The 24,249-nt window shown below is 41.2% G+C and overlaps 5 protein-coding genes across 10 annotated transcripts; 4 read left to right on the forward strand and 1 right to left on the reverse strand.

Annotated features, from left to right (window-relative positions):
* The first annotated feature begins 4 nt into the window (after positions 1–4).
* Positions 5–2,093, forward strand: Jhedup (Juvenile hormone esterase duplication). The gene is made up of 5 exons (XM_086828201.1): positions 5–277; positions 333–476; positions 535–688; positions 739–1,780; positions 1,843–2,093. Exons 1-5 carry the CDS (start codon positions 89–91, stop codon positions 2,000–2,002), a joined length of 1,689 nt encoding a protein of 562 aa, XP_086684327.1. The 5' UTR covers positions 5–88; the 3' UTR covers positions 2,003–2,093.
* Positions 2,094–2,633: 540 nt separating this feature from the next.
* Jhe (Juvenile hormone esterase) lies at positions 2,634–5,692 on the forward strand. 2 transcript variants are annotated; one of them, XM_020958877.2, is made up of 7 exons: positions 2,634–3,179; positions 3,263–3,508; positions 3,568–3,711; positions 3,763–3,913; positions 3,970–4,718; positions 4,884–5,173; positions 5,235–5,692. In XM_020958877.2, exons 2-7 carry the CDS (start codon positions 3,272–3,274, stop codon positions 5,422–5,424), a joined length of 1,761 nt encoding a protein of 586 aa, XP_020814536.2. In that variant the 5' UTR covers positions 2,634–3,179; positions 3,263–3,271; the 3' UTR covers positions 5,425–5,692. The 2 variants fall into 2 exon arrangements, with proteins under 2 accessions (XP_020814536.2, XP_086684326.1); XM_086828200.1 differs by lacking the exon at positions 2,634–3,179 and having other exon boundaries at positions 3,203–3,508.
* Positions 5,693–6,219: 527 nt separating this feature from the next.
* Positions 6,220–8,006, forward strand: LOC110188941 (uncharacterized). Its single transcript, XM_020958880.2, has 3 exons — positions 6,220–6,504; positions 7,508–7,675; positions 7,747–8,006. The coding sequence occupies exons 1-3, from the start codon at positions 6,225–6,227 to the stop codon at positions 8,004–8,006; spliced, it is 708 nt and encodes a 235-aa protein (XP_020814539.2). The 5' UTR covers positions 6,220–6,224.
* LOC110188942 (uncharacterized) lies at positions 6,583–7,310 on the reverse strand. 2 transcript variants are annotated; one of them, XR_015270626.1, is made up of 3 exons: positions 7,192–7,294; positions 7,011–7,125; positions 6,583–6,839 (listed from the first exon to the last, which is right to left on the reverse strand). XR_015270626.1 is itself a non-coding variant. In XM_020958881.2 (3 exons), exons 1-3 carry the CDS (start codon positions 7,307–7,309, stop codon positions 6,751–6,753), a joined length of 381 nt encoding a protein of 126 aa, XP_020814540.2. In that variant the 5' UTR covers position 7,310; the 3' UTR covers positions 6,583–6,750. The 2 variants fall into 2 exon arrangements, 1 of the variants encoding a protein (XP_020814540.2); XM_020958881.2 differs by having other exon boundaries at positions 6,583–6,898; positions 7,192–7,310.
* A 768-nt stretch (positions 8,007–8,774) lies between the features above and the next one.
* Positions 8,775–23,778, forward strand: spin (lysolipid transporter protein spinster). 4 transcript variants are annotated; one of them, XR_015270627.1, is made up of 9 exons: positions 8,775–9,487; positions 16,206–16,563; positions 16,991–17,317; positions 17,563–17,827; positions 21,409–21,507; positions 21,570–21,722; positions 21,787–21,928; positions 22,457–22,648; positions 22,851–23,778. XR_015270627.1 is itself a non-coding variant. In XM_020958856.2 (8 exons), the coding sequence occupies exons 1-8, from the start codon at positions 9,193–9,195 to the stop codon at positions 22,889–22,891; spliced, it is 1,680 nt and encodes a 559-aa protein (XP_020814515.2). In that variant the 5' UTR covers positions 8,775–9,192; the 3' UTR covers positions 22,892–23,778. The 4 variants fall into 4 exon arrangements, 2 of the variants coding, with proteins under 2 accessions (XP_020814515.2, XP_086684329.1); XR_015270628.1 differs by lacking the exon at positions 17,563–17,827 and adding an exon at positions 18,114–18,375 and having other exon boundaries at positions 8,793–9,487; XM_020958856.2 differs by lacking the exon at positions 22,457–22,648.
* Positions 23,779–24,249: the final 471 nt, after the last annotated feature.

The raw sequence follows: 24,249 nt of genomic DNA on the forward strand, positions 1-24,249 counted from the left end.
TTTTATTTTTGATTAAGGTTAACCGACGCATTAGCGATTGAGTATATATAAAGGTTACTTCACTAAGCTAAACTTTAATAATATCAAAATGCATTTGTTCGGCTTCGGAGTTGTACTTTTTGTAACTGCAGCTGCTGCCAGTGATTCCTTGGATGTGTGCCTCAAGGATCTGGGCTGTCTGCGGGGAACGCTCATGCCAGGATATCAAACCAAGGACTTCGAGGCCTTCATGGGCATTCCCTTTGCCCAGCCGCCAGTTGGCGCTCTTCGACTGAAGGTGGATTATACTCATTACTCTTTGGAAGCCAGAGGATTAAGCCTTTTCCATTCAGAATCCTGTGCCAGCTGACGCCTGGGAGGGAGTACTCGATGCAGCAACTGCCAGAGATGGCTGTTTGCAAAGGACCTACTTTTCAGAGGAATGGGATGTAAGGGGCGTGGAGGATTGTCTTTACCTGAATGTCTACAGGCCGAAGGTACTCACACATACAGAAGCTTGATCCTACTCCTACTCTGATTCTTATTCCGCTTAAGGAAAGGAAGGAAGATCCCCTGCCGGTGATGGTTTACATCCACTCGGGCGGGTTCTTTAGCGGCACTGCTCATCCCGTGGCCAGTGGACCGGAGTATTTGATGGATACAGGAGAAGTGATCATGGTAACTATTAACTATCGCCTGGGTCCTTTCGGTGAGTATACAATAATATCCTTAAACCAGAATTAATCTGTGTTTTAACAGGTTTCCTGAGCACTGGCGATGACAGTATGCCGGGTAATTTCGGATTCAAGGATCAGCGATTGGCCCTGCAGTGGGTGCAGCAGCATATAGAAGCCTTCGGCGGGGATCCCAACTCGGTAACTATTTTTGGGCACAGTGCCGGTGGGATATCCGCGCATCTGCACATGATAAGTCCCAATTCAAAGGGTCTCTTTCATCGAGCCATGTCCTTGACTGGCACCATGTTCATTCCGGCTATGAAGATCCTTAAAGATCCCTTGGATCAAGCCAGGCAGCTGGCTCAAGTGGTGGGCATCGATCAAGCGGAGAGTCTCAGCAGTCAGGATCTAGCCCAAGCTCTCCGCGACGCCTGTCCCATAAAGCTGCTCAAAAGCATCGACAGCTTGAAGATCTGGGACAACCTGCCTCATATTAGCTGCTTGCCTGTCCTGGAGTCTGAAGGATCTCCGGATGCCTTTTTGGTAGAGGATCCGCTAAAGGCACATCTCGCAGGGCGCATTAACCAGGTGCCCTGGTTGCTGGGAGTCAACTCCAGAGCCGGCGAGGGTTCACTGTTCCTGCTGCGGGCTTTCGAAGATCCGAAACGTCGGGAAGACTTTAATGAGAAATTCCTGGAGCACCTGGCCTTGGTGCTCAATCTGCCAGATGGAACTGGGGTCGAGATAGTCAAGGATATACTGGCTGCCTATGACTTTCAGGCCAAGATGAGTCTAAACAATGACACCATGCTGGCTCTGGCTGAGATCTCTGGTGACTTTAACTTTTACTATCCTTTCTACGAGACAGTTTCCTCTTATGCAGGCTATGCCAATCTTGAGAAGAATCCCATGTCCTTGTATATCTTTGAATTTCACGGTTTGCATTCGGTGACGAAGCTTTTCAGTGGCTCCTCCGAGGATTGGGGCGTTGGAGCAGCTCACATGGATGATGGACTGCACACCATACGAATACCCATACTCTTCGAGGATTTCCCCAAGGACTCGGAAGATGCCCTGGTAACCAAGAGGATAACATCCCTAATGGTGGACTTTGCTCAAACGGGGTGAGTTTGTACAGAACTATTGGACTATATATCTTTTTATATTTGTATGTATGTAAACATAGGTTATTTCATAAGGATTTATCCTGTCAAGGGCCAGAGTTTGAGGATCAAAAGATGTGCAGCTATTTGCACTTTTCCGACATCAATGGAAAATTCCAGGAGGACATTAAGAATACCCTGAATCTTAAAGCCTTTTCCATTTGGCAGAAGTTGTTCATGTAATATATCTTATATTATATTTCATTTAATGGCAAATATAATACACCATATAAAGTGAAAATGGAGCGGATCTGCTCCATTTACATAACCCCCACCCATCAACCAATTGTCATTCGAAGGTCACATCCACAATATGCAGAATGTGCAAGAAACGAGCTTAAGTGCGAATGAAAGGCCCGACTACGACGACGACGACCACGACGGTGGGTTGAGATAAGATAGCCCTCGGGCGTCGGGAGTAATAAATCTCTCACGCAAAGGGGCAAGATCTTGCCTGGAGACTTTTGTAATTCCACAATCTTCCATCTCCGCTGGTGGAGGAGACATGCGCCAAGTGAGAGTGAAAGGCGTGACCTTTTATGGCGGGGATAAATGCGTAGCAGAGTAACTATGAAGGTAGTAAATCTTGATCATTTGGAGACTCTCCCAACAAAGATATTACTTATCATAATTTCTGCTTGATTTCTGCAATATCGGAGCGGAGAAGGAGTGATATTATTTGCCAGGAGGTTATTAGCTGATTAGCCAACTTATCTGAGGCATAGAAAACAAATAACAATTCTCTTTATGATTTAATGATAGCTAAAATAATAGTATATACTATTTTTAGCCTTTAGGAGAACTTATGAGGTGCTGCTGAGGGCGACCGCTTTTTGTGTTTCGCAGGGGAAGTTTCTCCAGATTGGAGACTTGACTCTCTCGCTCTCGGCAACTGTAATTTCATGGCAGTTGCAGGATAAAAGCGAAAGTTCCCAGCCAAGGTGATGGCAGTTGAGGCGCACCCGTCCCCATTGACGGAACTTCAATTGGTTCTGGCGCGTGTTTCGAATTACCTTAGACCAGATTTTGAGACTGAGACAGAGGTCGTCGGTTGCTAGAAGTAGTCGATGCAGTTCCAGATCAATTGGTATCCGCTCTGATCAAGCATACGCCGTGTGAACCGATTGTACCATAGCTAAGTGATCGTCGTGTGCCCCGCTCTCTGTATAAATTTTCCACTGGTCTCGGAACGGATCGGATCGGTTTAAGAGCCAAGTTTTTCCCGCACGATTAAATTGAATGCGCGCCCTCGAAAGCCGTCAGATCGAATTGGACCTTTGTAGCGGTAGGTTCTGCGAGAGGGTTCCCTATTGGCCCAAAAAAGAGTGACATCAGGATCCATTTAAATATATATCAAGAGGCAAGTATTGATCATAAATAACGCCACGCTCGACATATGCATATTTAATTATCCATAATAATGATCTGCACGATCGGCACTAGCTTCTGATAATGATGATGATGATGATGATTCAACCTGTGCCTCTGCTGCTTCTGACGCTTCTCTCCGTTGGCCATGAACCCCGCTCCACCGTCATGGCCCTGGCCACGCTGGACAAGCTCATCGTGTGCCCGCCGAGCGTGGGCTGCATGAAGGGCACCAACCTGAGGGGTTATCAGTCGGAGCGGTTCGAGGCCTTCATGGGCATACCCTACGCCCTGCCTCCCATCGGAGATCTGCGCTTCAGCGTGAGTTTCCCTCCCGTTCTTGTACCCGCACCTTCCTCCCATTATCTTTCTTTGTTCAGAATCCCAAGGTTATGCCCAAGCTGCTGGGTTTGTATAATGCCACCACACCCAAGATGGACTGCATTCAGAAGAACTATCTACTGCCCACTCCGGTTATTTACGGCGAGGAGGATTGTCTTTACCTGAACGTCTACAGGCCAGAGGTGAGTCCCTCGAAATACTTTCTCCATTTATCAACTTGGATGTGATTTTAGGTCAGAAAGTCCCTACTGCCAGTGATGGTTTACATCCATGGTGGCGGTTTCTTTGGCGGTTCGGCAGGTCCTGGAGCCACGGGACCCGAGTACTTCATGGACACAGGCGAGGTGATCCTGGTCACCATGGCCTACAGACTGGGTCCTTTTGGTAAGTAGTTTTCATTTCCACAGAAGATTTATAATCATAATCCTATTCATGGCCAGGATTCCTGTCCACCCACGATGCTGCCATGCCGGGAAACTTTGGTTTGAAGGATCAAAATCTAGCACTGCGCTGGGTCCAGCGCAACATTCGCTTCTTTGGCGGTGATCCCCAGCAAGTCACAATTTTTGGCCAAAGTGCCGGCGGTGTGGCCGCGCATATGCATCTGCTGAGTCCCAGATCCCGAGGACTCTTCCAGCGCGTGATCAGCATGAGCGGCACGGCAAATGTGCCCTTTGCCATTGCCGAGGAGCCCTTGGAGCAGACTCGTCGCCTGGCCGAATTCGCAGCGGTACAGGATGCCCGTAACCTAAGCACGGCCAAGTTAACTCGAGCCCTGCGTCGCATCGATGCCCGGAAACTCTTGGACGCCGGCGATGGGCTAAAGTTTTGGGATGTGGATCATATGACCAACTTCCGGCCGGTGGTGGAGCAAGGTGGTGCCGCTTCCTCCGAGGCCTTTATCAGCCAGCATCCCAAGGATATCTTGGCTGCGGGAAATCGTCCATCGATCCCATTGCTCCTGGGCACCGTGCCAGGCGAGGGAGCAGTGCGTGTGGTGAACATCCAGGGTAACGAGACTCTGCGCCAGAGCTTCAACGACCGCTTCGATGAGCTTCTCCAGGAGCTAATGGAGTTTCCGCCCGCGTTTAGCCAGGAGCGGCTTAACCAAAGCACAAAGATCCTCGTGGCGGAGTACTTCCGGGAGCAGCACGAGGTGAATGAGGAAACCGTTCAGGGATTTATGGATGTAAGTGATAAATTATGCCCACAAAGTGCTACCGAATCTAATTAAGTCATCAGGTTATTCGCTTATTACTCATTCTAACGAGCATTTAATTAATATCAACTTTTCATGGATGATTTATGCGACCTGTATGCAACTATATCGCTCTAATATACTCATTGTTTTCAGCTCATTACGGATAGGGGTTTCAAGCATCCTTTATATAATACCATTCGCCAGGATATCTGCCACAAGAGGCATCCTGTCTACATGTACAGTTTCAACTATCGGGGTCCTCTGAGCTATGCCTCTGCCTACACATCTGCGAATGTTACCGGCAAATACGGCGTTGTCCACTGCGATGATCTCCTGTATCTATTCCGTAGTCCCTTGATTTTTCCAGACTTTGAACGCAACTCTACCGAGGCAAAGGTCATTCACACATTTGTGGACTATTTTGTACAGTTTGCCAAGACTGGGTGAGATAGCTTTTTCAAATAATTAATATAAATAAATATTATCACACTATGCTTTCCATAGAAAACCACGGAATGCCGAGTCATTGACACCGTGCACCACCGATCTGTTGCAGTCACGTCCCAACGGCATTTGCGATTACCAGGAATTCGCCAATGCACCTGCCCCTTCGAAAGGCTTTAAGATAAACGTGGCCAGCGAATTCCAAACGGACAGAGTCAGGCTCTGGTCCAGTATACTCAATGAAGGGTAAGGTTACCTGAGGTTGATGTACATACGTACATATATATTTACATAATAGGTATGTGTTTGCAACAATAATAAAGACCACAGCTAATTTTGTCTAGCGGCATGACATATGTAGCTTCTTTTTCTGATTTTCTGTCAAAATTGGAATTCAAAAACTCGGTTTTTGTTGAATAAAAATTGTCTTTAACTTAACTCCCCTAAGGCAATCTTCATTTGTTTGTTTACTTTCAGTTGTATATGAAAACGAATAAAAGTAATCAATTTATTTTGTATCTCATTATTTATTTTATATTCGTTCTACTTGTTTGCTTTGCATTCCCTTACATTCAAACTGTTCCAGACTTGATAAGCTGGAAAATATAGATTTGCAACACGTGGATTATATTTAGACGAGGCGGCATTTAAACAAACAAAAAAAAAAATAAGGGGGAATAGTGTGCAATGGAAGCAGGTTTTACTCGCCGGCATATTACGTATACGCCATGTGGCGGCAACGGAAAATAGTTTCTTCCGCAAAATCGGTAAATTATTCACAGACCAATTAACTTGTTACCAGACATATTGAGTAATACTTTGCATTTGTCTGGAATGTTACATTTTGTTTAATTTATGCCAGGTAAGTTTTTCTAGAAGTATCATTAAACTTCTAATGTATTTGAGGACAGAGTTCAATAAACTTCTATCTTGCTGTTGTTATTTTCATTCTCCCTACAAATTGGGTTAACACATGCAAATGTGGCCAGTACCTGGGATTTGTGTCAACTGTGCCCACCGGTCGCAATTAAAATCAATAAATTCATGCATATGGGGTTCTGCAGGACTTCCGTCAGTTGCATTCGTCATTGCCGCATGACCGGTTCTATCATCATGGAACTGTTTCGGAAAATCGCTTGGCGCATAATGCCAGTATTCGTGCTGGGCTTTCTGCTCACCATGGGCGAGGCGTATCTGAAGAGTGTCCGTGTGGAGGAGATTCCCTTTGCCGGAAAACAGGCATCGATTAGCAGTCGGCGATCTAGTGGCATTCACCTGATCTCAAGTTTGGAGCATCAGCGCACCTTTCTTCATCTTTTCCATGTGCCGTGTGAGTTGTTTTTGTTATAAAAAAACGATAGACACTATCCGATATTTTTTGATAACATATTTGAGGCTCAAGTTATTATTGGCCTTTCAAGTGAAAATGTATCCTTGATGGAATTATTTATTCGTTCATTTGTATATTTATAATACATATTAAAATACATACAAGCTATGTGTTTTCTTTTTTTAACGAGTCCAGTCGAGGTTAATAAATAAATGGTTAAGGTTAATAACCAATAGTTGTCTAAGTTTACGGGTTGGCCGTATAACCCCAAATTCTCTTTCCGTCCTTATCGCACCAGACATACATAGCACAAGTCCAGCAGCATTCGGGAAAATCTAAAAATGTAAGCACCGCCCATTTATAACAACCAATAAAATGAGGCGGTATTTGGCAACTTAAACAAAAAATAATATCATTATTAAAGTTTAATAAGTGCAAAAAGTACCTAAGTTAAATTAAGTATGACATTTTTTGCGTTAATTCAGTTTATTTATTTGATTACTTACTAGTAAATCAGGGCCTCGCCCTTCGTGTTCATACATTGATAGACGCCGCACACTTCTGGATCCTGTACTGTGTCTGAAACCTTCATCTCCAATTTACCCATTTTGCAGCCATTCGCTAAATATGTATACATATATTTAATTTAATTTTGTGTTGTTTGTAGTTTATATGATCCTAACATACCTCCTTTTTCCAACTGTTTGAAATGCACAAGTGCACTCGAATATGCCAAACAGGCGATCAGTAGCAGCAAGTACTTCATCTCAGGCAAATATAATAACTGAACAAAACCTTTGGGCATCGAGGGGCTTTTATAAGGCACCATATAGGGTGCCGCCGATCTGGCACCCATTCAGCTGGTGTGCAGCCGCACAACTTCATTGAGAGTTTTCAGAATTTAATAATTACCTTTCGCCGAAACTAGAAACTTTTATAGACATAAACTTGCACCCTTACTTAATTAGTTTCATTCAACCCACAAATAACTGTCACTTTCCAGACATCATCTGTTTCTACGCCGCCAAGGGCAAGTGGCCGTATGTGCCAGGATTTATGAAATATCGTGTGGACAATGCGGCGCGAAGTTTTTTCAACCAGAACGACAGTTTCATCAAACAATTCTGCACCAAGTGGATACAGGTCAAGGAGTGCTTTCGCCCCTTATTCGGTGTGGTTCAGTGCTTGAGCATTCCGAAGGTATCTCTTTGTTATCCATTTAAACCGAATCCCATTTTTCAGATAAATCAAATACCACCACAGCGGAAGCGGAAGTGGAAACCCTGGATCTGCGACGCTGCAATTGTGAAAAGTTTTTACTTTCCACTGAGGCGCCGGCGGTGCCCGTTGTCTATTTCGACAAGAACTACATTGGCAATGTGAGTTCGGAAACCATTTTGACCACCATCGAGTTCCTCGAAAGCTTCCTGCCGCCCCCCACCAAAAAGCATAAGCGCAAGAATCGAGTGCGAGGACGCTTGGATGAAATCGACATTGACTAAGGACATACATAACTCTATTCCAGAATCATTTTAAATTCATTTATTTTTTATTTGTTTTCCTTTAGATTAAAGTTTTTATATTTAATATTTGTGGACTCCCGGAACACAATACCAAACTTATAATATAATTTAAAAATACTGCCGATTGTTTTTGCGCTCGATAACACTCTTTCTCTTCGCTTTTTCTTCTCGTCATCGATAATGTATTTTATCGCCCAGAGACGGTCACACTTTCTGTATTTAATTTTATACCAAACACACCCTTTTTCATTTTTTGTCAGTGATGAGCCCTAGAAAAAGCTAAATTTCTGGAATACAAAAGATAAAACAAAACAAACAATTAAAATTTACGCCAAATATGCTTATTAAAATCCATAGCAGATCAGTTAATAAATTTTAATTACTATCTCGAAACGTGTAAAATGGTTTTATAGAAGTGCATGATGTAAAATTTTAAATAACAGCTTCCGAATTTTGAGCAACCAGAAACAAAATAATAAAAAAAACGAAAAAATATACCGATATATTGGTATTTTGATATATTTTCAACAACCAACTAATCTACAGCACCCAAGAGTATGTAAATTAACATCCACCCCACGATACAATTGTATCATGATCCACCCGACAGCCAACGAAAGAGAAGAGAGCGGCTATGGTACGAATTTTACATTTTAAATGTGAATTCGACCCCAAAAGTGAGAATTTGACCCCATGTATCTGTAAACGTGTAAAATGGCTATCGAGACGTGTAGGATGTAAATGTTTAGTAACAGCTGCGTAATTTGGAAAAAAAAACTTGGCCACACTCGACCAACTATAATAAATACAAGTGCAAAAAGCTCATTCGAAAAAAAAAATTGAAAAACTCGGACGGAAAAATCAGAATATCGCGAAATAAGAGAAGCACCGCAACTGCAACTGATACTTGGCACAAATAGCGATTAGAAAAGCTGATTGAAAGTGGAGATTTGCCAGATTCGCAAAGAAAAGAAAATACACATTCTTTTGCAGTCGTTAAATCGCGTGTTCCTCGGGCTCCGTGTGTGTGTGTGTGTGTGTTTGTGAAAGAGGCACAGTGGAGAGAGGCAGGGTGTGCAAATAACTTTTGCCGCGTTGCCATTATTGAGATCTTCGGCGAATTTGGAACCAAAGAAGAGGGCGCGAGAAGAGGATCGGCGGGTGAATGTCGCTGAAACACCAAAGACCCTCCTACCAACCGCTCCCCACAGCGGCAGCCATGGATAATCCCGCGATGGTCCAGAGCAGCAGCAGCGACAGCAGCCAGGAGGATGTTGCCAACCTGGCTAATCTGTTACCTGTTGGATTGCCTCCGACATACTCGTCACAGCAGCTGATGCCGGGACTCCAGTCAGTCGTTCCCACGCGCTTCGCCGCCGTTGGGCGGTCACAATGGTTCACTGTCGCGGTGCTCTGCTTTGTCAACCTCATCAACTACATGGATCGCTTTACGATTGCCGGTAAGTCCTGGAGCATGGTGCCCACTCTGACACGAGTATATTTTGTTGTTTACTTCCAAGCCCAGTAGTTTTTGAAAGATTTCTCCCAATAAAAATCCATTACATTACCATTAAAGATTTAGGCTCCTGTGTGCGGAGTTCACCCGCATAATTTTATCTCAAATAATCCAGATAATGTGCCTCCCACAGTGACGTCAAGGGGCTCTCAGTTTCCGCATGTGATAACGAAATGTGTTGACATTAGGGAAACCGATTGCTATAGATTAGAATGATTAAACAAACTGGCAAAATAAGGATTGTAATTTAACGAGTGTTGGCACAAAAAAACAATGAATCAAAGCCTCCTTTAAATCCAAAATTTCCCGTTTAAAATTTACATACAAATTTAATCAGTAGTAGTTGCTGCGACTTAATCACTGGCGAATAACAGTCCACATCATCATGTCATGATTTACGTAGCGAGACTTTTGTTTACAAAATCTACCATAAAGATTGCGTATATACAAATAAACGTAGTATTTAGCTGACTATATTGAATGACTAATCGGGTTAACAATTGAATCACGCGATCCAAAAATATTCAAACAGAGATACAGGCGGCGACATGCGGTTGAACTTTTTATCGTATCGATAAAGGAATCAGCTTCCCATTTTTATTTTTTTTGTGTGCACCCAACCCGGGACATTTCCACTGGGTACAACTGGGTACTGGGTGGGCAATCAATCAAGCCCATTTCGCGAATATTCCTCGCACTAAAGTGCGATAAAATAATAATAACAATAGAGCCGCAACGCTGGCACCTGACCTGGAGCCAGTGATCGGCGATTAGAGAAAGGGGTGATCGCTGGTCAGTAGAACCCGCCCGCGTGACAATTACCGGGTAATCGTATGTTACGGCCTATAAATAAACCCACTTGAATGGACTCCAATTCCCATTTCATTAGTGTTTATTTATTAATGGCATTAATGGTGAAATGGTACTTAATTTATTGAATTTCATGCGGGCTTCTTCCAATTGAACACTTTACAAAGTCTGGGAATTCTTCCAGACTTGGAATTGCTCCTATCTAGAAATGGAGAAGTGGACTTCAGATTGTGCCTGGTTGTATCACATTCCGTTACACAAAACCCCAGTGTGTAAATTAAATGGAAACTTGTTTGTTCGCCACGTTTGCACGGTGGAAACAAAATAAACTGTCTTCCACAGTGCAGTTAAAATGGATAAAACGAGTTGGCACCTGTTAATTTGCATGCATAAACCGAGGGAGATGCATATAATTAGTAGAATATATATATTTAAAAGATACTTTGCTCTTTGACACTAAACTTGTGTATTTTGATCTTTTGTGCAACTCTGCCAAAGTACCTAATCATGATGAAGATCTATTTGCGAATTTTGCGAATATTTTGCAATGATAATGGGAGTGCATGTCACACAAATATACATATAATTATGGCCAGACTGCTGTGATCCCCATGGGTGAGCCAAGTCAATTAGAAATCAATTATGCACAATTTCTTTGAGCCATTTTAAAGCCCCCAATTATCAAAATGCAGAACGGAAAGTGCCCAGAAACATCATACGAGTTTTAATCAGGCAGGAAAAGGAATTACTCACTGAAAGGGCGATAACACTTACACCGACGAGCCAGTCAGTGAATCAGTCCCAGTCCGGCCATCAATGCCAGCCTGGATTTCTTTTGATTTCAATTACAATTTGCTTGTGTGTTTCCCTCAGGGCCTCGCGCGAAAATTCATAATTAACCATGTGCTTCTAATTAATTGTGAAAAACTTGTGTTTATTTTGAGAATTTTAGCATACGGCCAGGCAAGGCGAAGCGAAAACTAAAATAAACAATTTGCCCTCAAGGTTGCCAGCCAATTTCCAGTGGCAATGTTATCATTACTTTGGCCAACTTTAAGGTCTTATCATGAAGTGGCTGCACACCAAAATTGCATTCGATCACACACAGGTGTGTGGATGACACGTGTGGCTGACCAAGTGGTCTTCTTTTTTGGCCTTTTTTCCGTGATTAGATTGCCTTTGCCAATATTGTTTTGTTTAGCTTTTGGCCTGGCGGTTTCTTTTTTCAGAGGAATTTCGACACATTTGCCACGTTTACAGTGCGGCTCATGTGTCGCATATATTGTATTTCACCGTATATAGTAGAGTAGTCGTCCGATGTCTGGCCACCCTAACATCATGCATATTATTACAATTTTAAGTGCGTCTTGGCCTTTGGCTTCGACCTCCGGCTTTGCTGAATTTTCAATTTTTGGCATAGTTTTTTCGGTCTTTGTTTTGTTTTTGCTGACGATGGCCTGATGTTATAGTACCATGCCATAAGGCCCTCTTCATTCATGATCGGGGGGATCTCTGCTGGTATTCTGGGCCATTATTGTTGACAGTAAATTGCTGTCGGCACTGCTAGCGAACTTTGAACGCCGAAGCATAGTTATTTTGGTCATCAGATATATAGATATGTGGGCTGAATGAAGAAGTCGTTTTCCACTATATATATACCAAGAAGATTCCGTTTTGCTCTGTGCTTCCGACGTAATTTTCTTGGCCCCCTTCCAATGCTAGAGATCTGAATAATTGTGTCTATATATCCATTGATCGAAAACAGACTTTGGTGGCAACAAAATTCGCACACTACCTCTGTTTTTGGCCTTAATTTGATCGTGTTTGGCAAGCCAATGTAATCACATTATTTGCTTTTTCTCGCTTAATGGTGTTGACTTGGCTTTTGTGCATATTTTGCATTTGTTAAAAGTCGCCGAGATTGGTTTTATTTCCGCTTGAAATGTTTTCTCAACAAAACTAAAAATTTTGAAAGATACACGAAAAACTTTCCATTTTGTTGCCATCACAGACAGCTGAAGAAAGAAATAATAAACTAGTTTCGGGAAGCCGAAGTTTATATACCCTTGCAGTTTGCAATTGAATTATTGGGTCCAATCAGAAATCATTAAAAACTAATAATCGCATACTTTGAATCGATCATTTTATATGAAAATCGATAAATCTGTGTTTAAAAATCTAATAAATAAGCCAAAAAAGCATTAATTTTAATTGGGAAAAAATGTCTTTGTTAGTTTTTATTATGTTAATAAATCTTAGATCTTTAAAACTTAAAAAAATTCAAATTAAAAATACGATTTTCCCCCTGAAATGGCTATATCGTCTCGGCTGTTGATGCTGATCAAGAGTATATTTAATTTAAAGGGTCGGAAATGATTTCTTAACAGTTTTACAAGCTTCTTACTAAAATTAAAATACTCTGCAAGAGTATTTATTATACTCTAGAAGATATACAAAAAACGGAAAGCCTTGAAAGCCGAAATTGCCAATACCCTTGGACTGGCTTAAATGAAAAAGTAGTGACAGTTTTGAGTAACTGAAAAAGTGTAATTTCCAATGAGTAATTGCAAACAAAATAAATCTTTACTAACATCCTAAAGGGAATATTACGTGAATCTATTATAAAATATTGGAAAACTAGGTAAAATATTACATACCATTATTTTAAATATTAAACATTTTAAACGCTTAGTACCATGAATAACATTATTGTAATTTTAGCTCTAGCTCTTCACGCGATTCGGTTCTGATTTATTCTATTTTACATTCCCTGGGTATGTCTAGAATGCATTTCTGTGTCAACGACCTACGCAAATAGCAGGCGTTGCACACTTTTTGCTCAAACAAATTGAATTAACCATTAGAAAAAAAAACCATGGGGAACCGAGGAATAGTAAACAAAAGTTGGGGTAGCGAATGGCTGGAGCTCTTTTCCATAGTGTTTGCTGCTGCTGCTGCTGCTTGGCCAATGGCTTTCACAATTGATTTCCACGTGGCGCCACAAAAAGAAAGTTTTCCCCCGAAACAATTCCAATGCTCTTCGCATTCAAATACTCAGCGCATTCCAAAGCGAAAGTCACAGCCTCTGGTCTCGGATAAATATGTATATAATCATCGTCCGATTTTAAAGCTTGCACATCGCACTCATATCGCGCGATATTTCAAGGCCAACGTCACCAGGCGACGCTATATACAGATTCTCCCAGACTGAGAACAGTCAGTTCAGTTCAGTTAGTGTCACTTTCGGTCAGAAACAACTTTTTCATTCATGGTAATGAGCGTCAGACCGGGCTTTGTTGTTTTTCCTTTTTGCAGTTGCCTGGTTATAAATATTGGCTATATCTCGTCGTGGCAATGTTCTGGAGTTTCTCCCCATCGTTATAGTACAATGCGTTGTGAGAGTGTAAGGCCCAAGATTAAATTTTATATAATTTCTAAATAAAATCAGCTAAAGCAAAATGCAAAAACACAATAAATCGTATATTTATGTATATTTCTTAATAAATTTTGTTTAAGCATTTAGAAAATTTAATATAAGTGTACTTTGCTCTATTTCAGAGCACCTCTGTACTTTTCAAAGCCTACAAAGATCAAGTTATTAGTTTAAATTTGCTAAGAATTATGTTATTGCCACTTAACTTTATGTAGTGAGCCATAATATGCCACTCAGAGAGATTAAGCTGATTTAGCCTTTACAGGTACGAATCGCACTGTCTTGTGCCAAATAGCAAAGAGAGAACAGCCTAGGTGAGAGCGGGAATTGAGAGCGAGAGAGAGAGAGAGCGCCAAACAGGTTCTAAAATTGCGGCAACCGGCTAAAAGGAAATACAAATGTGTGCTGTTCCTACGTTTACGGAACTCCCCTGCAAGTGTACAACCAAAAGGGGGCTTGCGGTAGCACATTCACTTATAGATGCCTTTCTTTTATATTATTATTATTTTTTATTTTGGCCGCGGGGGCCAAGAATGCCCATAAACAATCGGAATTCCTTGCGCGACGGAACCAGATAGCAATATTTATAAACACATACAAGGCTCGCAGCACGATGCCTCACCCCAAACCAGCCCACAATCTCAATGCAGCGCACATACACACGCGCACTTATCGCGTGGCGTCCTCCAACCGTTACGTCACTGGGCAAGGCAAACAAACGCTCTGATTGGTCGAAAACATCGTACGATAAATTTCTCAAAAGCGAAATGAGCAAAAAGACCCAGAAAATGGAATAATTAAAAAGCAAACGCTGATTCACTTCAGGCTCTCTCGCCCACGGTCTCTCTCTCTCTCTCTTAGCGGCACAACTTGTTGAGCTTTTTGTATTTTGTTGTTGTTGTTGTTGCTGTCGGTGGGGCTGTATTTGCCGGCTTTTGATCCAGCTCTCACTCTCTCCCCCGCCCGCCGTCTCCCCCACCACTGTTAACTTTATTTGTGGGCCGTTGTTTATTTTCGGGTGCTCAAGCACTTTAAGTAGGTATTTTTCTATATTTTGTTATTGTTTTTAACCATTTAGAAAGGCCAATGTACGAAGAAAGACCCAGACTTTGGGACGAGACGACGGGGCTTAAAAGCTCACAACATTTCTTAGAGCTGCATGTGTAGAATGTAGGAAATAGCGTTAGATGGCAAAAGAAACAGTTATTATTGACGATGAGGTCGTTTTGGCCATTAATTCTCCAAGCTGCACATCCGTTTGTTAATGAATTTTTAAACGATCAGGTGAAGACGTGCAGGAAATAGCTGAGAAAATGTGTGCGAAGGTGATCGCAATGATTGAAAATTCAAATCATGACACAGATTGCAGCAGATACATATCGATAGGGCTGGAGATGCATCAGCCTAAAGGGAGAGTGTTATTGTTTATCGATGGTCAACTATCGACTGTTTGAGTAAGACCCAAGATATGATAAAAAAGGTAATAATTTAGGTAGTATGATCAATCCACGCCAATTCCCCTTATCTTTTAGTTTATGTTGCTATTTAATAGATATCAATGGGTTAATTAATTGACTCTTTTTCTGAAAATATGATGAGCCATAAACACTGAGCATGTTTCCGGAATTTTTCCTCGAGTCATACGACGCTTCCATGACTCTGTGTATTTGTTTGAAGTGCTAATTATAGAGACAACTCCCCCCAAACGACCCCATAAATATGGGCTTACGTAAAAAAACAGTCGAATATTGGCAGACTGGTATTAACCATTTATTTATTTGGGTAATTAGCAACCCCCCATTGGGAATGGCCTGATATATGTTAGTCGCTGTTGTATTATATGAACATATAAGTATGTTTGATATAGCACATATCACATCACGCGCATTCTGCATATTCGGCAATAAATATGAAATAAGCGACCTATTATCTGTAGCATTTTTACATTTTAAATTATAATCTTCTAGGTTTTTAGTAGAAAATTTTCCATTTTCCTACCTTGCAGGGTATTATAATTTCAGTCAGAAGGTTACAAAAAGTTAAGAAGTCATTTCCGACCCTATAGATCTTATATATTCTCGATCAGCATCATCAGTCGAGTCGATATAGACGTCTCCGGCCAAAAGATATATTTTTTTTAATTTTTCAAAATTTTATAAGGGGTTACATCGTTTATAGTTTAATATATAATATTTTAAAAAATTAAATTGAGTAATATAATAAAAACAAACATAGAACAGCTTTCCAAATTGAAATTTATAAATTTTAAGCTTATTTATGATGATTTTTATTTACAAGGGTATATAAACTTTGGTTTCCCGAAGTAAGCGTTCTACTTTTTTCTTAATCGCTTTGCCTTGTTTTTTGTATATTTTGTAAACTCTGATCTAATCCTTGTGTCCATCTTTATTTATTTCAGGAGTACTGCCGGACGTAACAAAAGATTTCGATATCGGAAATGATAGTGCCGGTCTCTTGCAGACCGTCTTTGTTATCTCGTATATGGTGTGCGCCCCAATCTTTGGATACTTGGGCGATCGCTATTCCCGCCCCTGGATAATGGCGGTCGGGGTGGGCTTGTGGAGCACCACAACGCTGCTGGGATCGTATATGCAGAACTTCGGTTGGTTCATCACCTTCCGGGCGCTGGTGGGAATCGGCGAGGCTTCGTACAGTACGATTGCGCCGACGATCATCTCGGATCTGTTCATCCACGACATGCGCTCGAGGATGCTGGCCCTGTTCTACTTTGCCATTCCCGTGGGATCCGGCCTAGGGTGAGTCTTAACTGAGATCTGGGATCAATGTTCAGTTTGGTGATCAAGTAAGGCATCCGGGAGACACGCCTTATCTTGCGTCTGATTCTGAGTCTGCGACTTGTTATCAATTGCTGGCAACAGGCGATGGGGCCAAAGTTTGAGGCTGGGTGGCGGCCATCTGACACTGGGATGCTAATCAGCGCTTCTCGCGGCCGAAGAAGCGTGAGAAGAGTCACGTGACTCCTACTCTTTGGGGAGAATTGAAATTGATTTGGTTTCGGAATGCCGCAATTGACGGCTCCTCTAATTCAATTAAGGGGAGTGAGTGCTGGGTCAATTGGGGGGGTTGATTGGCATTTATGCAACGCACAATTGGACGCCAATGCAGTGGCCCGGCGTAAATAAGTCAATCATCACTGACCCTCGACCTCTTCTTCTTTTGCAGTTATATCGTGGGATCCAAGACCGCTCACCTGGCCAACAACTGGCGATGGGCTTTGAGGGTGACACCCATTTTGGGCGTTGTGGCCGTCTTGTTAATTATGCTCATCAAGGATCCGGAGCGGGGTCAGAGCGAAGGATCGCACCACCTGGAGGCCACTACCTACAAGCAGGACATTAAGGCTTTGCTCAAGAACCGCTCATTTATGCTCTCCACGGGTGGATTCACATGCGTGGCATTTGTGGCCGGAGCATTGGCCTGGTGGGGACCTTCCTTCATCTATCTAGGACTGAAGATGCAGCCCGGCAACGAGAATCTCGTACAGGACGAGTAAGTGTGCTAATATTGGTTAATACAAGTCTCATTTTCACAAACCTAGGCTGGGGATTGACAAATCATAGAAATTGTAACCCAAAAATCCTAGAAACCTAATCATTAAGGGATTCGAGTCCTAGCCTAGAATTCTATTTGTGAAAATGAGTCTTTCTTGTCTCCCCTGAGCTCCGAACCCCGACCCCATAATGAATCCCCAAAACAATCGAGCTGCGCGCCTTATCAACTATGGTTTCGTTAAGCATCTCGTACAAATTCGGTATCGTGGCCATGTTGGCGGGTCTCATTGGTGTTCCAATGGGTTCCCTCCTGGCCCAGCGCCTGCGAGGACATTACGAGAACTGTGATCCTTACATCTGTGCCGGAGGACTCTTTGTATCGGCACCCATGGTATTTGCTGCTCTCATGGTGCCCCAATCGAGCCCGGAGATGCTCTGCTTTTTCTTCGTCTTCGTGGCCCAGGTGGCGCTCAACCTGTGCTGGTCCATAGTGGCTGATATCCTGCTGGTAAGATGATGCCGTGTCCAGAAGCAGCAGCAGCAGCAAAAGCAGAAACAAATGCTTAAAGCCATAGCAAATCGATTATCAATTGCACCTCTCTGTCTTTGTTAAGCCCCAAGTATTGCCCTAACCACCAAGCTCGTTGAATTTGATTATAACCCCTTGGCCTGCAGTGCCAGATATTTGGTGATCATGTGATCATCAAGTATGCTGCATTTTTGCAGGCTTTTATTTTTTGGCATTAACTAACCGAATGTGTAATATCCATCCCCCCTACGAAATTTCAAATCAGTGTTGCGTTCAAGTTTGGATTAATCACCATGGTGGCCGGTCTCCTGGGCGTGCCGTTGGGTTCGTTCATGTCCACATACATGATCAAACGTTTTCCCTCGGCAGATCCGGTGATCTGCGCCTTCGGCCTGCTTGTGAGTGCTCCATTGCTGACGGGAGCCACGTTGCTGGTGAACAGTAGCACGGCGGCGACCTATTCGCTCATCTTTTTCGGCCAATTGGCTTTAAATTTGAATTGGGCTATTGTTGCGGACATTTTGCTGGTAAGCCAAGTTGCGCTGAGTTCTACTTCAATTATGCTTTGTAACTTTTGCACCCACGTATTGTTTCTTGATTATCAATATATACATATTAATATATCGTAAATGTAATTAAACACACAATGAAATGCTAACTTTTTGCTGTTATAACGAGTCACACACACACTCAACACTCTGCACAACCAAACCAGAGACATACCACACCCACATGCACCCACAATCTAACCTCTAACTCGTGTGTTGTTCTTACCCGCATCTCGTACTGGTGGTGGTCATCCGATACTCCATGTTGTGGTTGTCTTTTATTTAATTTTGGGAGTGGCTTTTGCTGTAGAACTTGAAGGCAATCTTTAAAGATATGCCTCTTTAAGCATTACTTACAATTTAGTTTCAGTTCCCCAAGGGGGAACATGACTCTCATTTCGTTTTATTAACTTTTTTTGTAAATGTAATCTATGTAGAAGTTTCATCCCTCTTGCTCCCATTTTAATTTTCGGTAACAAGGAGAGTATCCAACCCCGTAGAATTCAACACTCAACCCCCAGTGGAGTGTCGTATATATTTATATAACCCCATTGAAATTCAAGTTCCCTTTATAGAAGGTGTCGAAACATTCGTACTTGTATTCGATTCACGAGGGTTATCTTTTTGCGGGGAGTCACGTTTGTCCGCCTTTTGGGGAGATAAGCCCTTGATAAGAGAATTATAAGACAGCGTAGGAAGGAGAGGCTAGTGATTCATGACAAAGTCTGGCGGATTTTGTTTTGATTCTTGAGAAACAACTTGAAGAAGTGATCGAATCACAAATCATGAGACAGTAGAGATATGACCTTAAAAACTGAACATTCATGTTGTGTTATGATATTTTTCTATTACAAGAACTGAATTTTACGAAATCTCCTGAATTATATATTAGAAAATGTATATTTTTATATGATAATGTAACCTAGTTTGATAAAGTTACCTTAGGCAATTGTTGCAACAGAAATGCACCCAAGGAAGCCATAATTGTTAAACCCTCTAGATAAGATAGATATATCCAAGTCTATATACCTAAAGGAAAGAAACTAACTGCCGGAAGCCGATCTTTATATACTCTTTCAGTTTGCAATCGAAATATAGGGTAGTATCGGAAATCAATCATAATAAGCTTAAAAAATTGTTATTCTTTATATCGATATTTTTATATGACAATTTTGTCCACAAATCAAAGCTTAAAAATAGCATAGCTAAGTCAAAATTGCATTAGTTTTAATTTGGAAAGCTTTAATATGTTAATTTTTGGGAGGTTAAAAAATCTGCATACTCAATTTTGAATTTTAAAAAATTAAAATTTTTACCAATTTTTAACAATTTAAACGATGTAACCCCTTATAAAATTTTAAAAAAATTTTAAAAATTTATATTTTGACCGGACATGGCTAAATCGACTCGGATTTGGATTCTGATCAAGAATAAATACGATTTATATGGTCGGAAATGACTCCTTCATTGAGTTTCAAACTTCTGATAAAAATGTTAATCAAAGAAAGGCTATAAAAAATTATGCAATAATACTATTTTAAAGACCCTAGAACTTCTAGATACAGTACATATACCATAAATGCATCTGAAAGGTTAACATTATAAATAACTAGGACTTGAATAAGAAATAGAGTAAGATGAGATATATGGGTTTATATTCCGTGAATGAAGACAGAAGGCGTTACGAACAGCTGATATAGATAACGAATATGATATATAATCCACACCGTGGACGTATGTAGTGCCTCCTCTCGTATACGTAATTTGGGGTGGCATGTTTCTAAAATTGGCAGTACGTCAGAGATCAGGCCGCCGGTACACTTGGTATATAATATATATACACGCAAGCCAATGCATTACTCTCTTGCCTTGTATTTTATTTATTTTCATTTTTTGTCGCCTCTTTTTTAGTTGTTATATTTCTTCTTTTTTGCTTTTACCACGCACTTGATTTGCGTGTGCTTCTATTTTTCTATTTTGTTGCCATTTGTGTGGTGTGGTTGCCATTGCAAAAAGCGATTCCGTGACAGAAATAAGCAATCGCATTTCAGTTTCTGCGATTATCTAACCCCGAAAAAAACAGAAAGAAAGAAAGAGGCGATCGTAGGAGCAACTCTCTGGCATGGCGCTATATTAATTGCTGGGCGGGCGATAAGCGACCGTGATTAGAGATAGCCTTTATCGGGGGAATTTTATTATATAGTATGGAGTGACCTAGGCTATGAAGAAATTGTATGGTTTTGCTGTAATATCATAAAATGCTTTGCGTAATTTCTGCCCCACAAAACACACACACACAACAATCACACACGACACTCATCAAATCACCTGTAGTTATAACAGTAAAAACTTAATGTGTGGCCCCTTAAAGTTCAGTAGTTCAGCAACATATTGGCACACTTGATTTAAAACTTAAAACAAAACATAAAAGAAATATCCAAAAACAAAGCCAAAAAAAGAAAGAGTAACTTGAAAAACAAAGTTCCGCCGCCGCCGTCAGCTAGCAAACTGTTCCCAGTCAGGCTTACCGCCAGCTGTTCCCGAGTTTTCTTGCTTGGACACAAACCTCAGAGCCTGCAATGCTATGTTGATTATTCCAATTTTTGGGGAACGGTTCTTTGTTTGTCCCTCAATTCTTGAGTGGCTCCATCTTTGGCGAGCTTTTGGCGTATTTGCATGGGCTAGAGGGGCACCTACACACAAGTACACCTACTCACACACACGAATTAATTATATATTTGTTTTTGCTTGTTTATGTTGATTAATTGATTAAAATTGAACAGTAATGTAGAATACTTTCTGGAGGAGTCAGCTTAGGGGTTTATACATATATAAATTATAAAACCCCTGAAGGAGCTCCAAAGGAAGGCATCTGTAGCTTGGTGTAATCGATAGTCGTAGCTTAACAATCGGTGGCGCCGGTTTTTAATTTTCGCTTTTGCTGTTGCACACTTTTAATGCTTATTATTTGTATTTTAAAACATAAATTAACCCTTTAATTCTATTAAACAGTATGTGGTGATTCCAACGCGTCGTTCGACAGCTGAAGCCTTCCAGATTCTTATTTCTCATGCGCTAGGCGATGCCGGCAGTCCTTATTTGGTGGGAGCGGTAAGTAATAGATTTTTTATTGCGATAAAATAAAGATATAATCGATATACAAATGCTTGCAGATATCCGAGGCAATTATGAAGCATCTGCATAAGAATCCCAGCGATTCTGGACTGAAGGAAATGCAGAGCATGTCCCAATTGGCGGAGAATGCCACAGCTTTGATCGGTACAACCGCTAGCGGCATCATCGACTCCATGAAATCTGCATCCGATGTAAATATATACACCATATGTTTATCATATAGATTACTTAAGCAAACCCCTTTCTCCATTTCAGTACACGGATGCGGAGAAATTTGAGGGATTACAGTATGCCCTGTTCTCCACCAGCTTTGTGGAGGTCCTGGGCGGCATCTTCTTCATGATCACGGCCTGCTTCATAATCAAGGACAAGTATGAAGCTTCGCGAGGATCCCAAGGTAAGGCTCTATTTAAAGTACAATTTTTTGTAGGGATTCCCCTTCTATCTATCAATCTAACTATCAAATAAACCATTGTAAAAGATCAAGAAAAGCGTAATTATAATAAGCATACAACAACTACATAGGTTAGACTGTCTTAGATAGATAGATAATTCATAGTAAAGTCAGGTACATTCAACACTAGCTCGTATTGAATTTCTAAAGGACGAGACTTTGATGTCTCAGGTTAATTTTTGAGCAGATGTCCCTTTCTCCATCGCTTAAAGACTCATAGGCGCGATTAGAGAAGTGCGTCGGACTGTAAACGAAAAGGTGGTGGAAATGTTTACAAAAAATTGAAATTTATATCTTATGCACCACTCTTGGGTATAGTTTAAAGGACCGAAGTATTCCCAAGAAGGGGAAGAGTAATAGCAAAAATGAGGTTAATAAGATAAAAAAAAGTGACTAAGGGGTTTCAAATTTATAAGTTTTCTCGTATCTCGTTACGCCTTGGCTCACTGCTTTCCCGTTTGATCTTGGCAGGCAACCAGGAATCCCACTTGCGATCGTCAAGTGCCCCGGGCAGCGGGGGGCAGAAGGACGTAGAGTCCTTTAACTCGGACTGCCTGGTCATGTGCACAGACATTGCTCTGAGCGATCGCTCGTACACAAGAATCTGAAATAAAATATGTTTCAAAACTGAAAACTGAATATCCTTTTGGCACCCAGTTCCCGGTAGGTGGAATGCTCAAAATTCTCCAACATTTGGATTCTTCTGTGTTTCCTCGTTCTGTGCCTGCCTGCGTTTTCCATTAAACTAACCTCAGCGGCTTGACCCTAACATTGTTTCCAGTTTTTCATTGCTTTCTGTGTATTTTGATTTTTCTTTCTTTACTGAAACACCAAACTAATAAGTAATTTTTATGTAATTTTTCAGAGGCATCAGCGGCCCAACAGCAGCAGCGAGCTATTGCATAATACCAGCCGATCCTGGAAGTTATGCTGCGCACTCAGAGCTATGACGGGGCGCTGGGTGAACTGATTCTGACTGAAAACCATCTTTAATTTTAATTAACGCTCACTCGCACTCACCGCACATACCGCGCTCATATCGGCTAGTATATAATTAGCCCTCGTTCATGTTCCTATTTGGAAGGATCGGAAGAACCGCCGGCATCAGCACCACACCGATTTGTAGATATACTACACACCCTCACAGGCACACACCAAGTCATAACATTACAGAGAACATTTACCTATTACTTGTAAACGGGTTGGGGCTGGTGGCCAGGACGAATGCCAGGACACCAGCTCCAGCTCGTTGTTAGCCCTAGATCTGGTATTTTAGTTTTTATTAGAAATTAGGCAGAGCGCTCCCTCAGATCCGATAATGTAAATAGATATTATCTCAGGCATCGAGTGCGAAAACTGCCTGACGTTGGGATATTTATATAAATATTAATATAGTTCTATTTTAAATATGAAGTGTAAATATAGATAAGCACCGGCCATTGTATAAGTGCATAGTCTGTATAACCAATCTAACTATAAAGCCGTAGTTTTTACCATACGTAACTGTAATCCTATTCATTAATTAGTTAGTCGAGTAACAAATTGGATGAAACCGTGTGTATGTGCACCCTCAGCAATTATTGAATATTACAGCGTAATTATTATTTTTAAACAAAACTGCAAAACAGCATTAATTAATCCTCGAGTTTGTGTTTTTTCTTATTCTGTTAATCCCAATCGAATGCTATCGAGAAAAAAAGAAGACTGCAAACAATCAAAAATTTCGATGTGTTTAGCAATTAACTAATATTGGGGCAATAAATCTATAAATAAAAAGAAAACAATTAAAAGGATTTGGAAATTTGTAATGTCTCTTTAAATATTTGGGGAATTGTATTGAGAATTCAGCATTTAGCTGATAGGAGAAATATGAACAGCCGCCGCCTTTTAAATAAATATTTTAAAACATGAATAAGCTAGCTTAGTGATAAGCCGTTTTTTAATGACAAATTAATTGTGTTTTGAGATAAACGTCGGTGAGCACCGGATGGAGTGATAAGCTACAATTATTTTTATAAATCTCTGACAAACGATCCAAGGTCAATTGAATGGAAAATTTAAAATGACGATCAATTAAGAGTCCTGTGGATGAAAGGATTTTGTTATTTCAACAGAGAAGCTCAGTTAAATGCGGGGTTATTTTTAACAGATGGGAAGAGCCTCAGGGTTTTTTTTTTTACAGATATATAGAACCTTTGTTAATGACTGGGTAATTGTTTTACAGATATTTCTCTTCGTATTAATGTCCTTCCAAGTCGCAAAGT

This window comes from Drosophila serrata, unplaced genomic scaffold, assembly GCF_035046125.1.
Source record: "Drosophila serrata isolate PLE 108 unplaced genomic scaffold, ASM3504612v1 contig_184, whole genome shotgun sequence".
Taxonomy (NCBI): domain Eukaryota; kingdom Metazoa; phylum Arthropoda; class Insecta; order Diptera; family Drosophilidae; genus Drosophila; species Drosophila serrata.

What these genes read in the sequence shown, in the direction of transcription:
- LOC110188942 (XM_020958881.2), bottom strand. Translation starts at nt 7,309, where the DNA reads ATGCCCAAAGGTTTTGTTCAGTTATTATATTTGCCTGAGATGAAGTAC. An exon ending in CAAACAGTTGGAAAAAGGAG is followed by an intron (nt 7,126 to 7,191) that starts GTATGTTAGGAT and finishes ATACATATTTAG; the next exon opens with CGAATGGCTGCAAAATGGGT. An exon ending in GGCGAGGCCCTGATTTACTA is followed by an intron (nt 6,899 to 7,010) that starts GTAAGTAATCAA and finishes TTTTTGTTTAAG; the next exon opens with TTGCCAAATACCGCCTCATT.
- Jhe (XM_020958877.2), top strand. Translation starts at nt 3,272, where the DNA reads ATGATGATGATGATGATGATTCAACCTGTGCCTCTGCTGCTTCTGACG. An exon ending in TCGGAGATCTGCGCTTCAGC is followed by an intron (nt 3,509 to 3,567) that starts GTGAGTTTCCCT and finishes TTCTTTGTTCAG; the next exon opens with AATCCCAAGGTTATGCCCAA. An exon ending in TGAACGTCTACAGGCCAGAG is followed by an intron (nt 3,712 to 3,762) that starts GTGAGTCCCTCG and finishes ATGTGATTTTAG; the next exon opens with GTCAGAAAGTCCCTACTGCC.
- LOC110188941 (XM_020958880.2), top strand. Translation starts at nt 6,225, where the DNA reads ATGGGGTTCTGCAGGACTTCCGTCAGTTGCATTCGTCATTGCCGCATG. An exon ending in TCATCTTTTCCATGTGCCGT is followed by an intron (nt 6,505 to 7,507) that starts GTGAGTTGTTTT and finishes GTCACTTTCCAG; the next exon opens with ACATCATCTGTTTCTACGCC. An exon ending in GTGCTTTCGCCCCTTATTCG is followed by an intron (nt 7,676 to 7,746) that starts GTGTGGTTCAGT and finishes CCCATTTTTCAG; the next exon opens with ATAAATCAAATACCACCACA.
- Jhedup (XM_086828201.1), top strand. Translation starts at nt 89, where the DNA reads ATGCATTTGTTCGGCTTCGGAGTTGTACTTTTTGTAACTGCAGCTGCT. An exon ending in TTGGCGCTCTTCGACTGAAG is followed by an intron (nt 278 to 332) that starts GTGGATTATACT and finishes TTTTCCATTCAG; the next exon opens with AATCCTGTGCCAGCTGACGC. An exon ending in TGAATGTCTACAGGCCGAAG is followed by an intron (nt 477 to 534) that starts GTACTCACACAT and finishes ATTCCGCTTAAG; the next exon opens with GAAAGGAAGGAAGATCCCCT.
- spin (XM_020958856.2), top strand. Translation starts at nt 9,193, where the DNA reads ATGTCGCTGAAACACCAAAGACCCTCCTACCAACCGCTCCCCACAGCG. An exon ending in GGATCGCTTTACGATTGCCG is followed by an intron (nt 9,488 to 16,205) that starts GTAAGTCCTGGA and finishes TATTTATTTCAG; the next exon opens with GAGTACTGCCGGACGTAACA. An exon ending in CCATGAAATCTGCATCCGAT is followed by an intron (nt 21,723 to 21,786) that starts GTAAATATATAC and finishes TCTCCATTTCAG; the next exon opens with TACACGGATGCGGAGAAATT.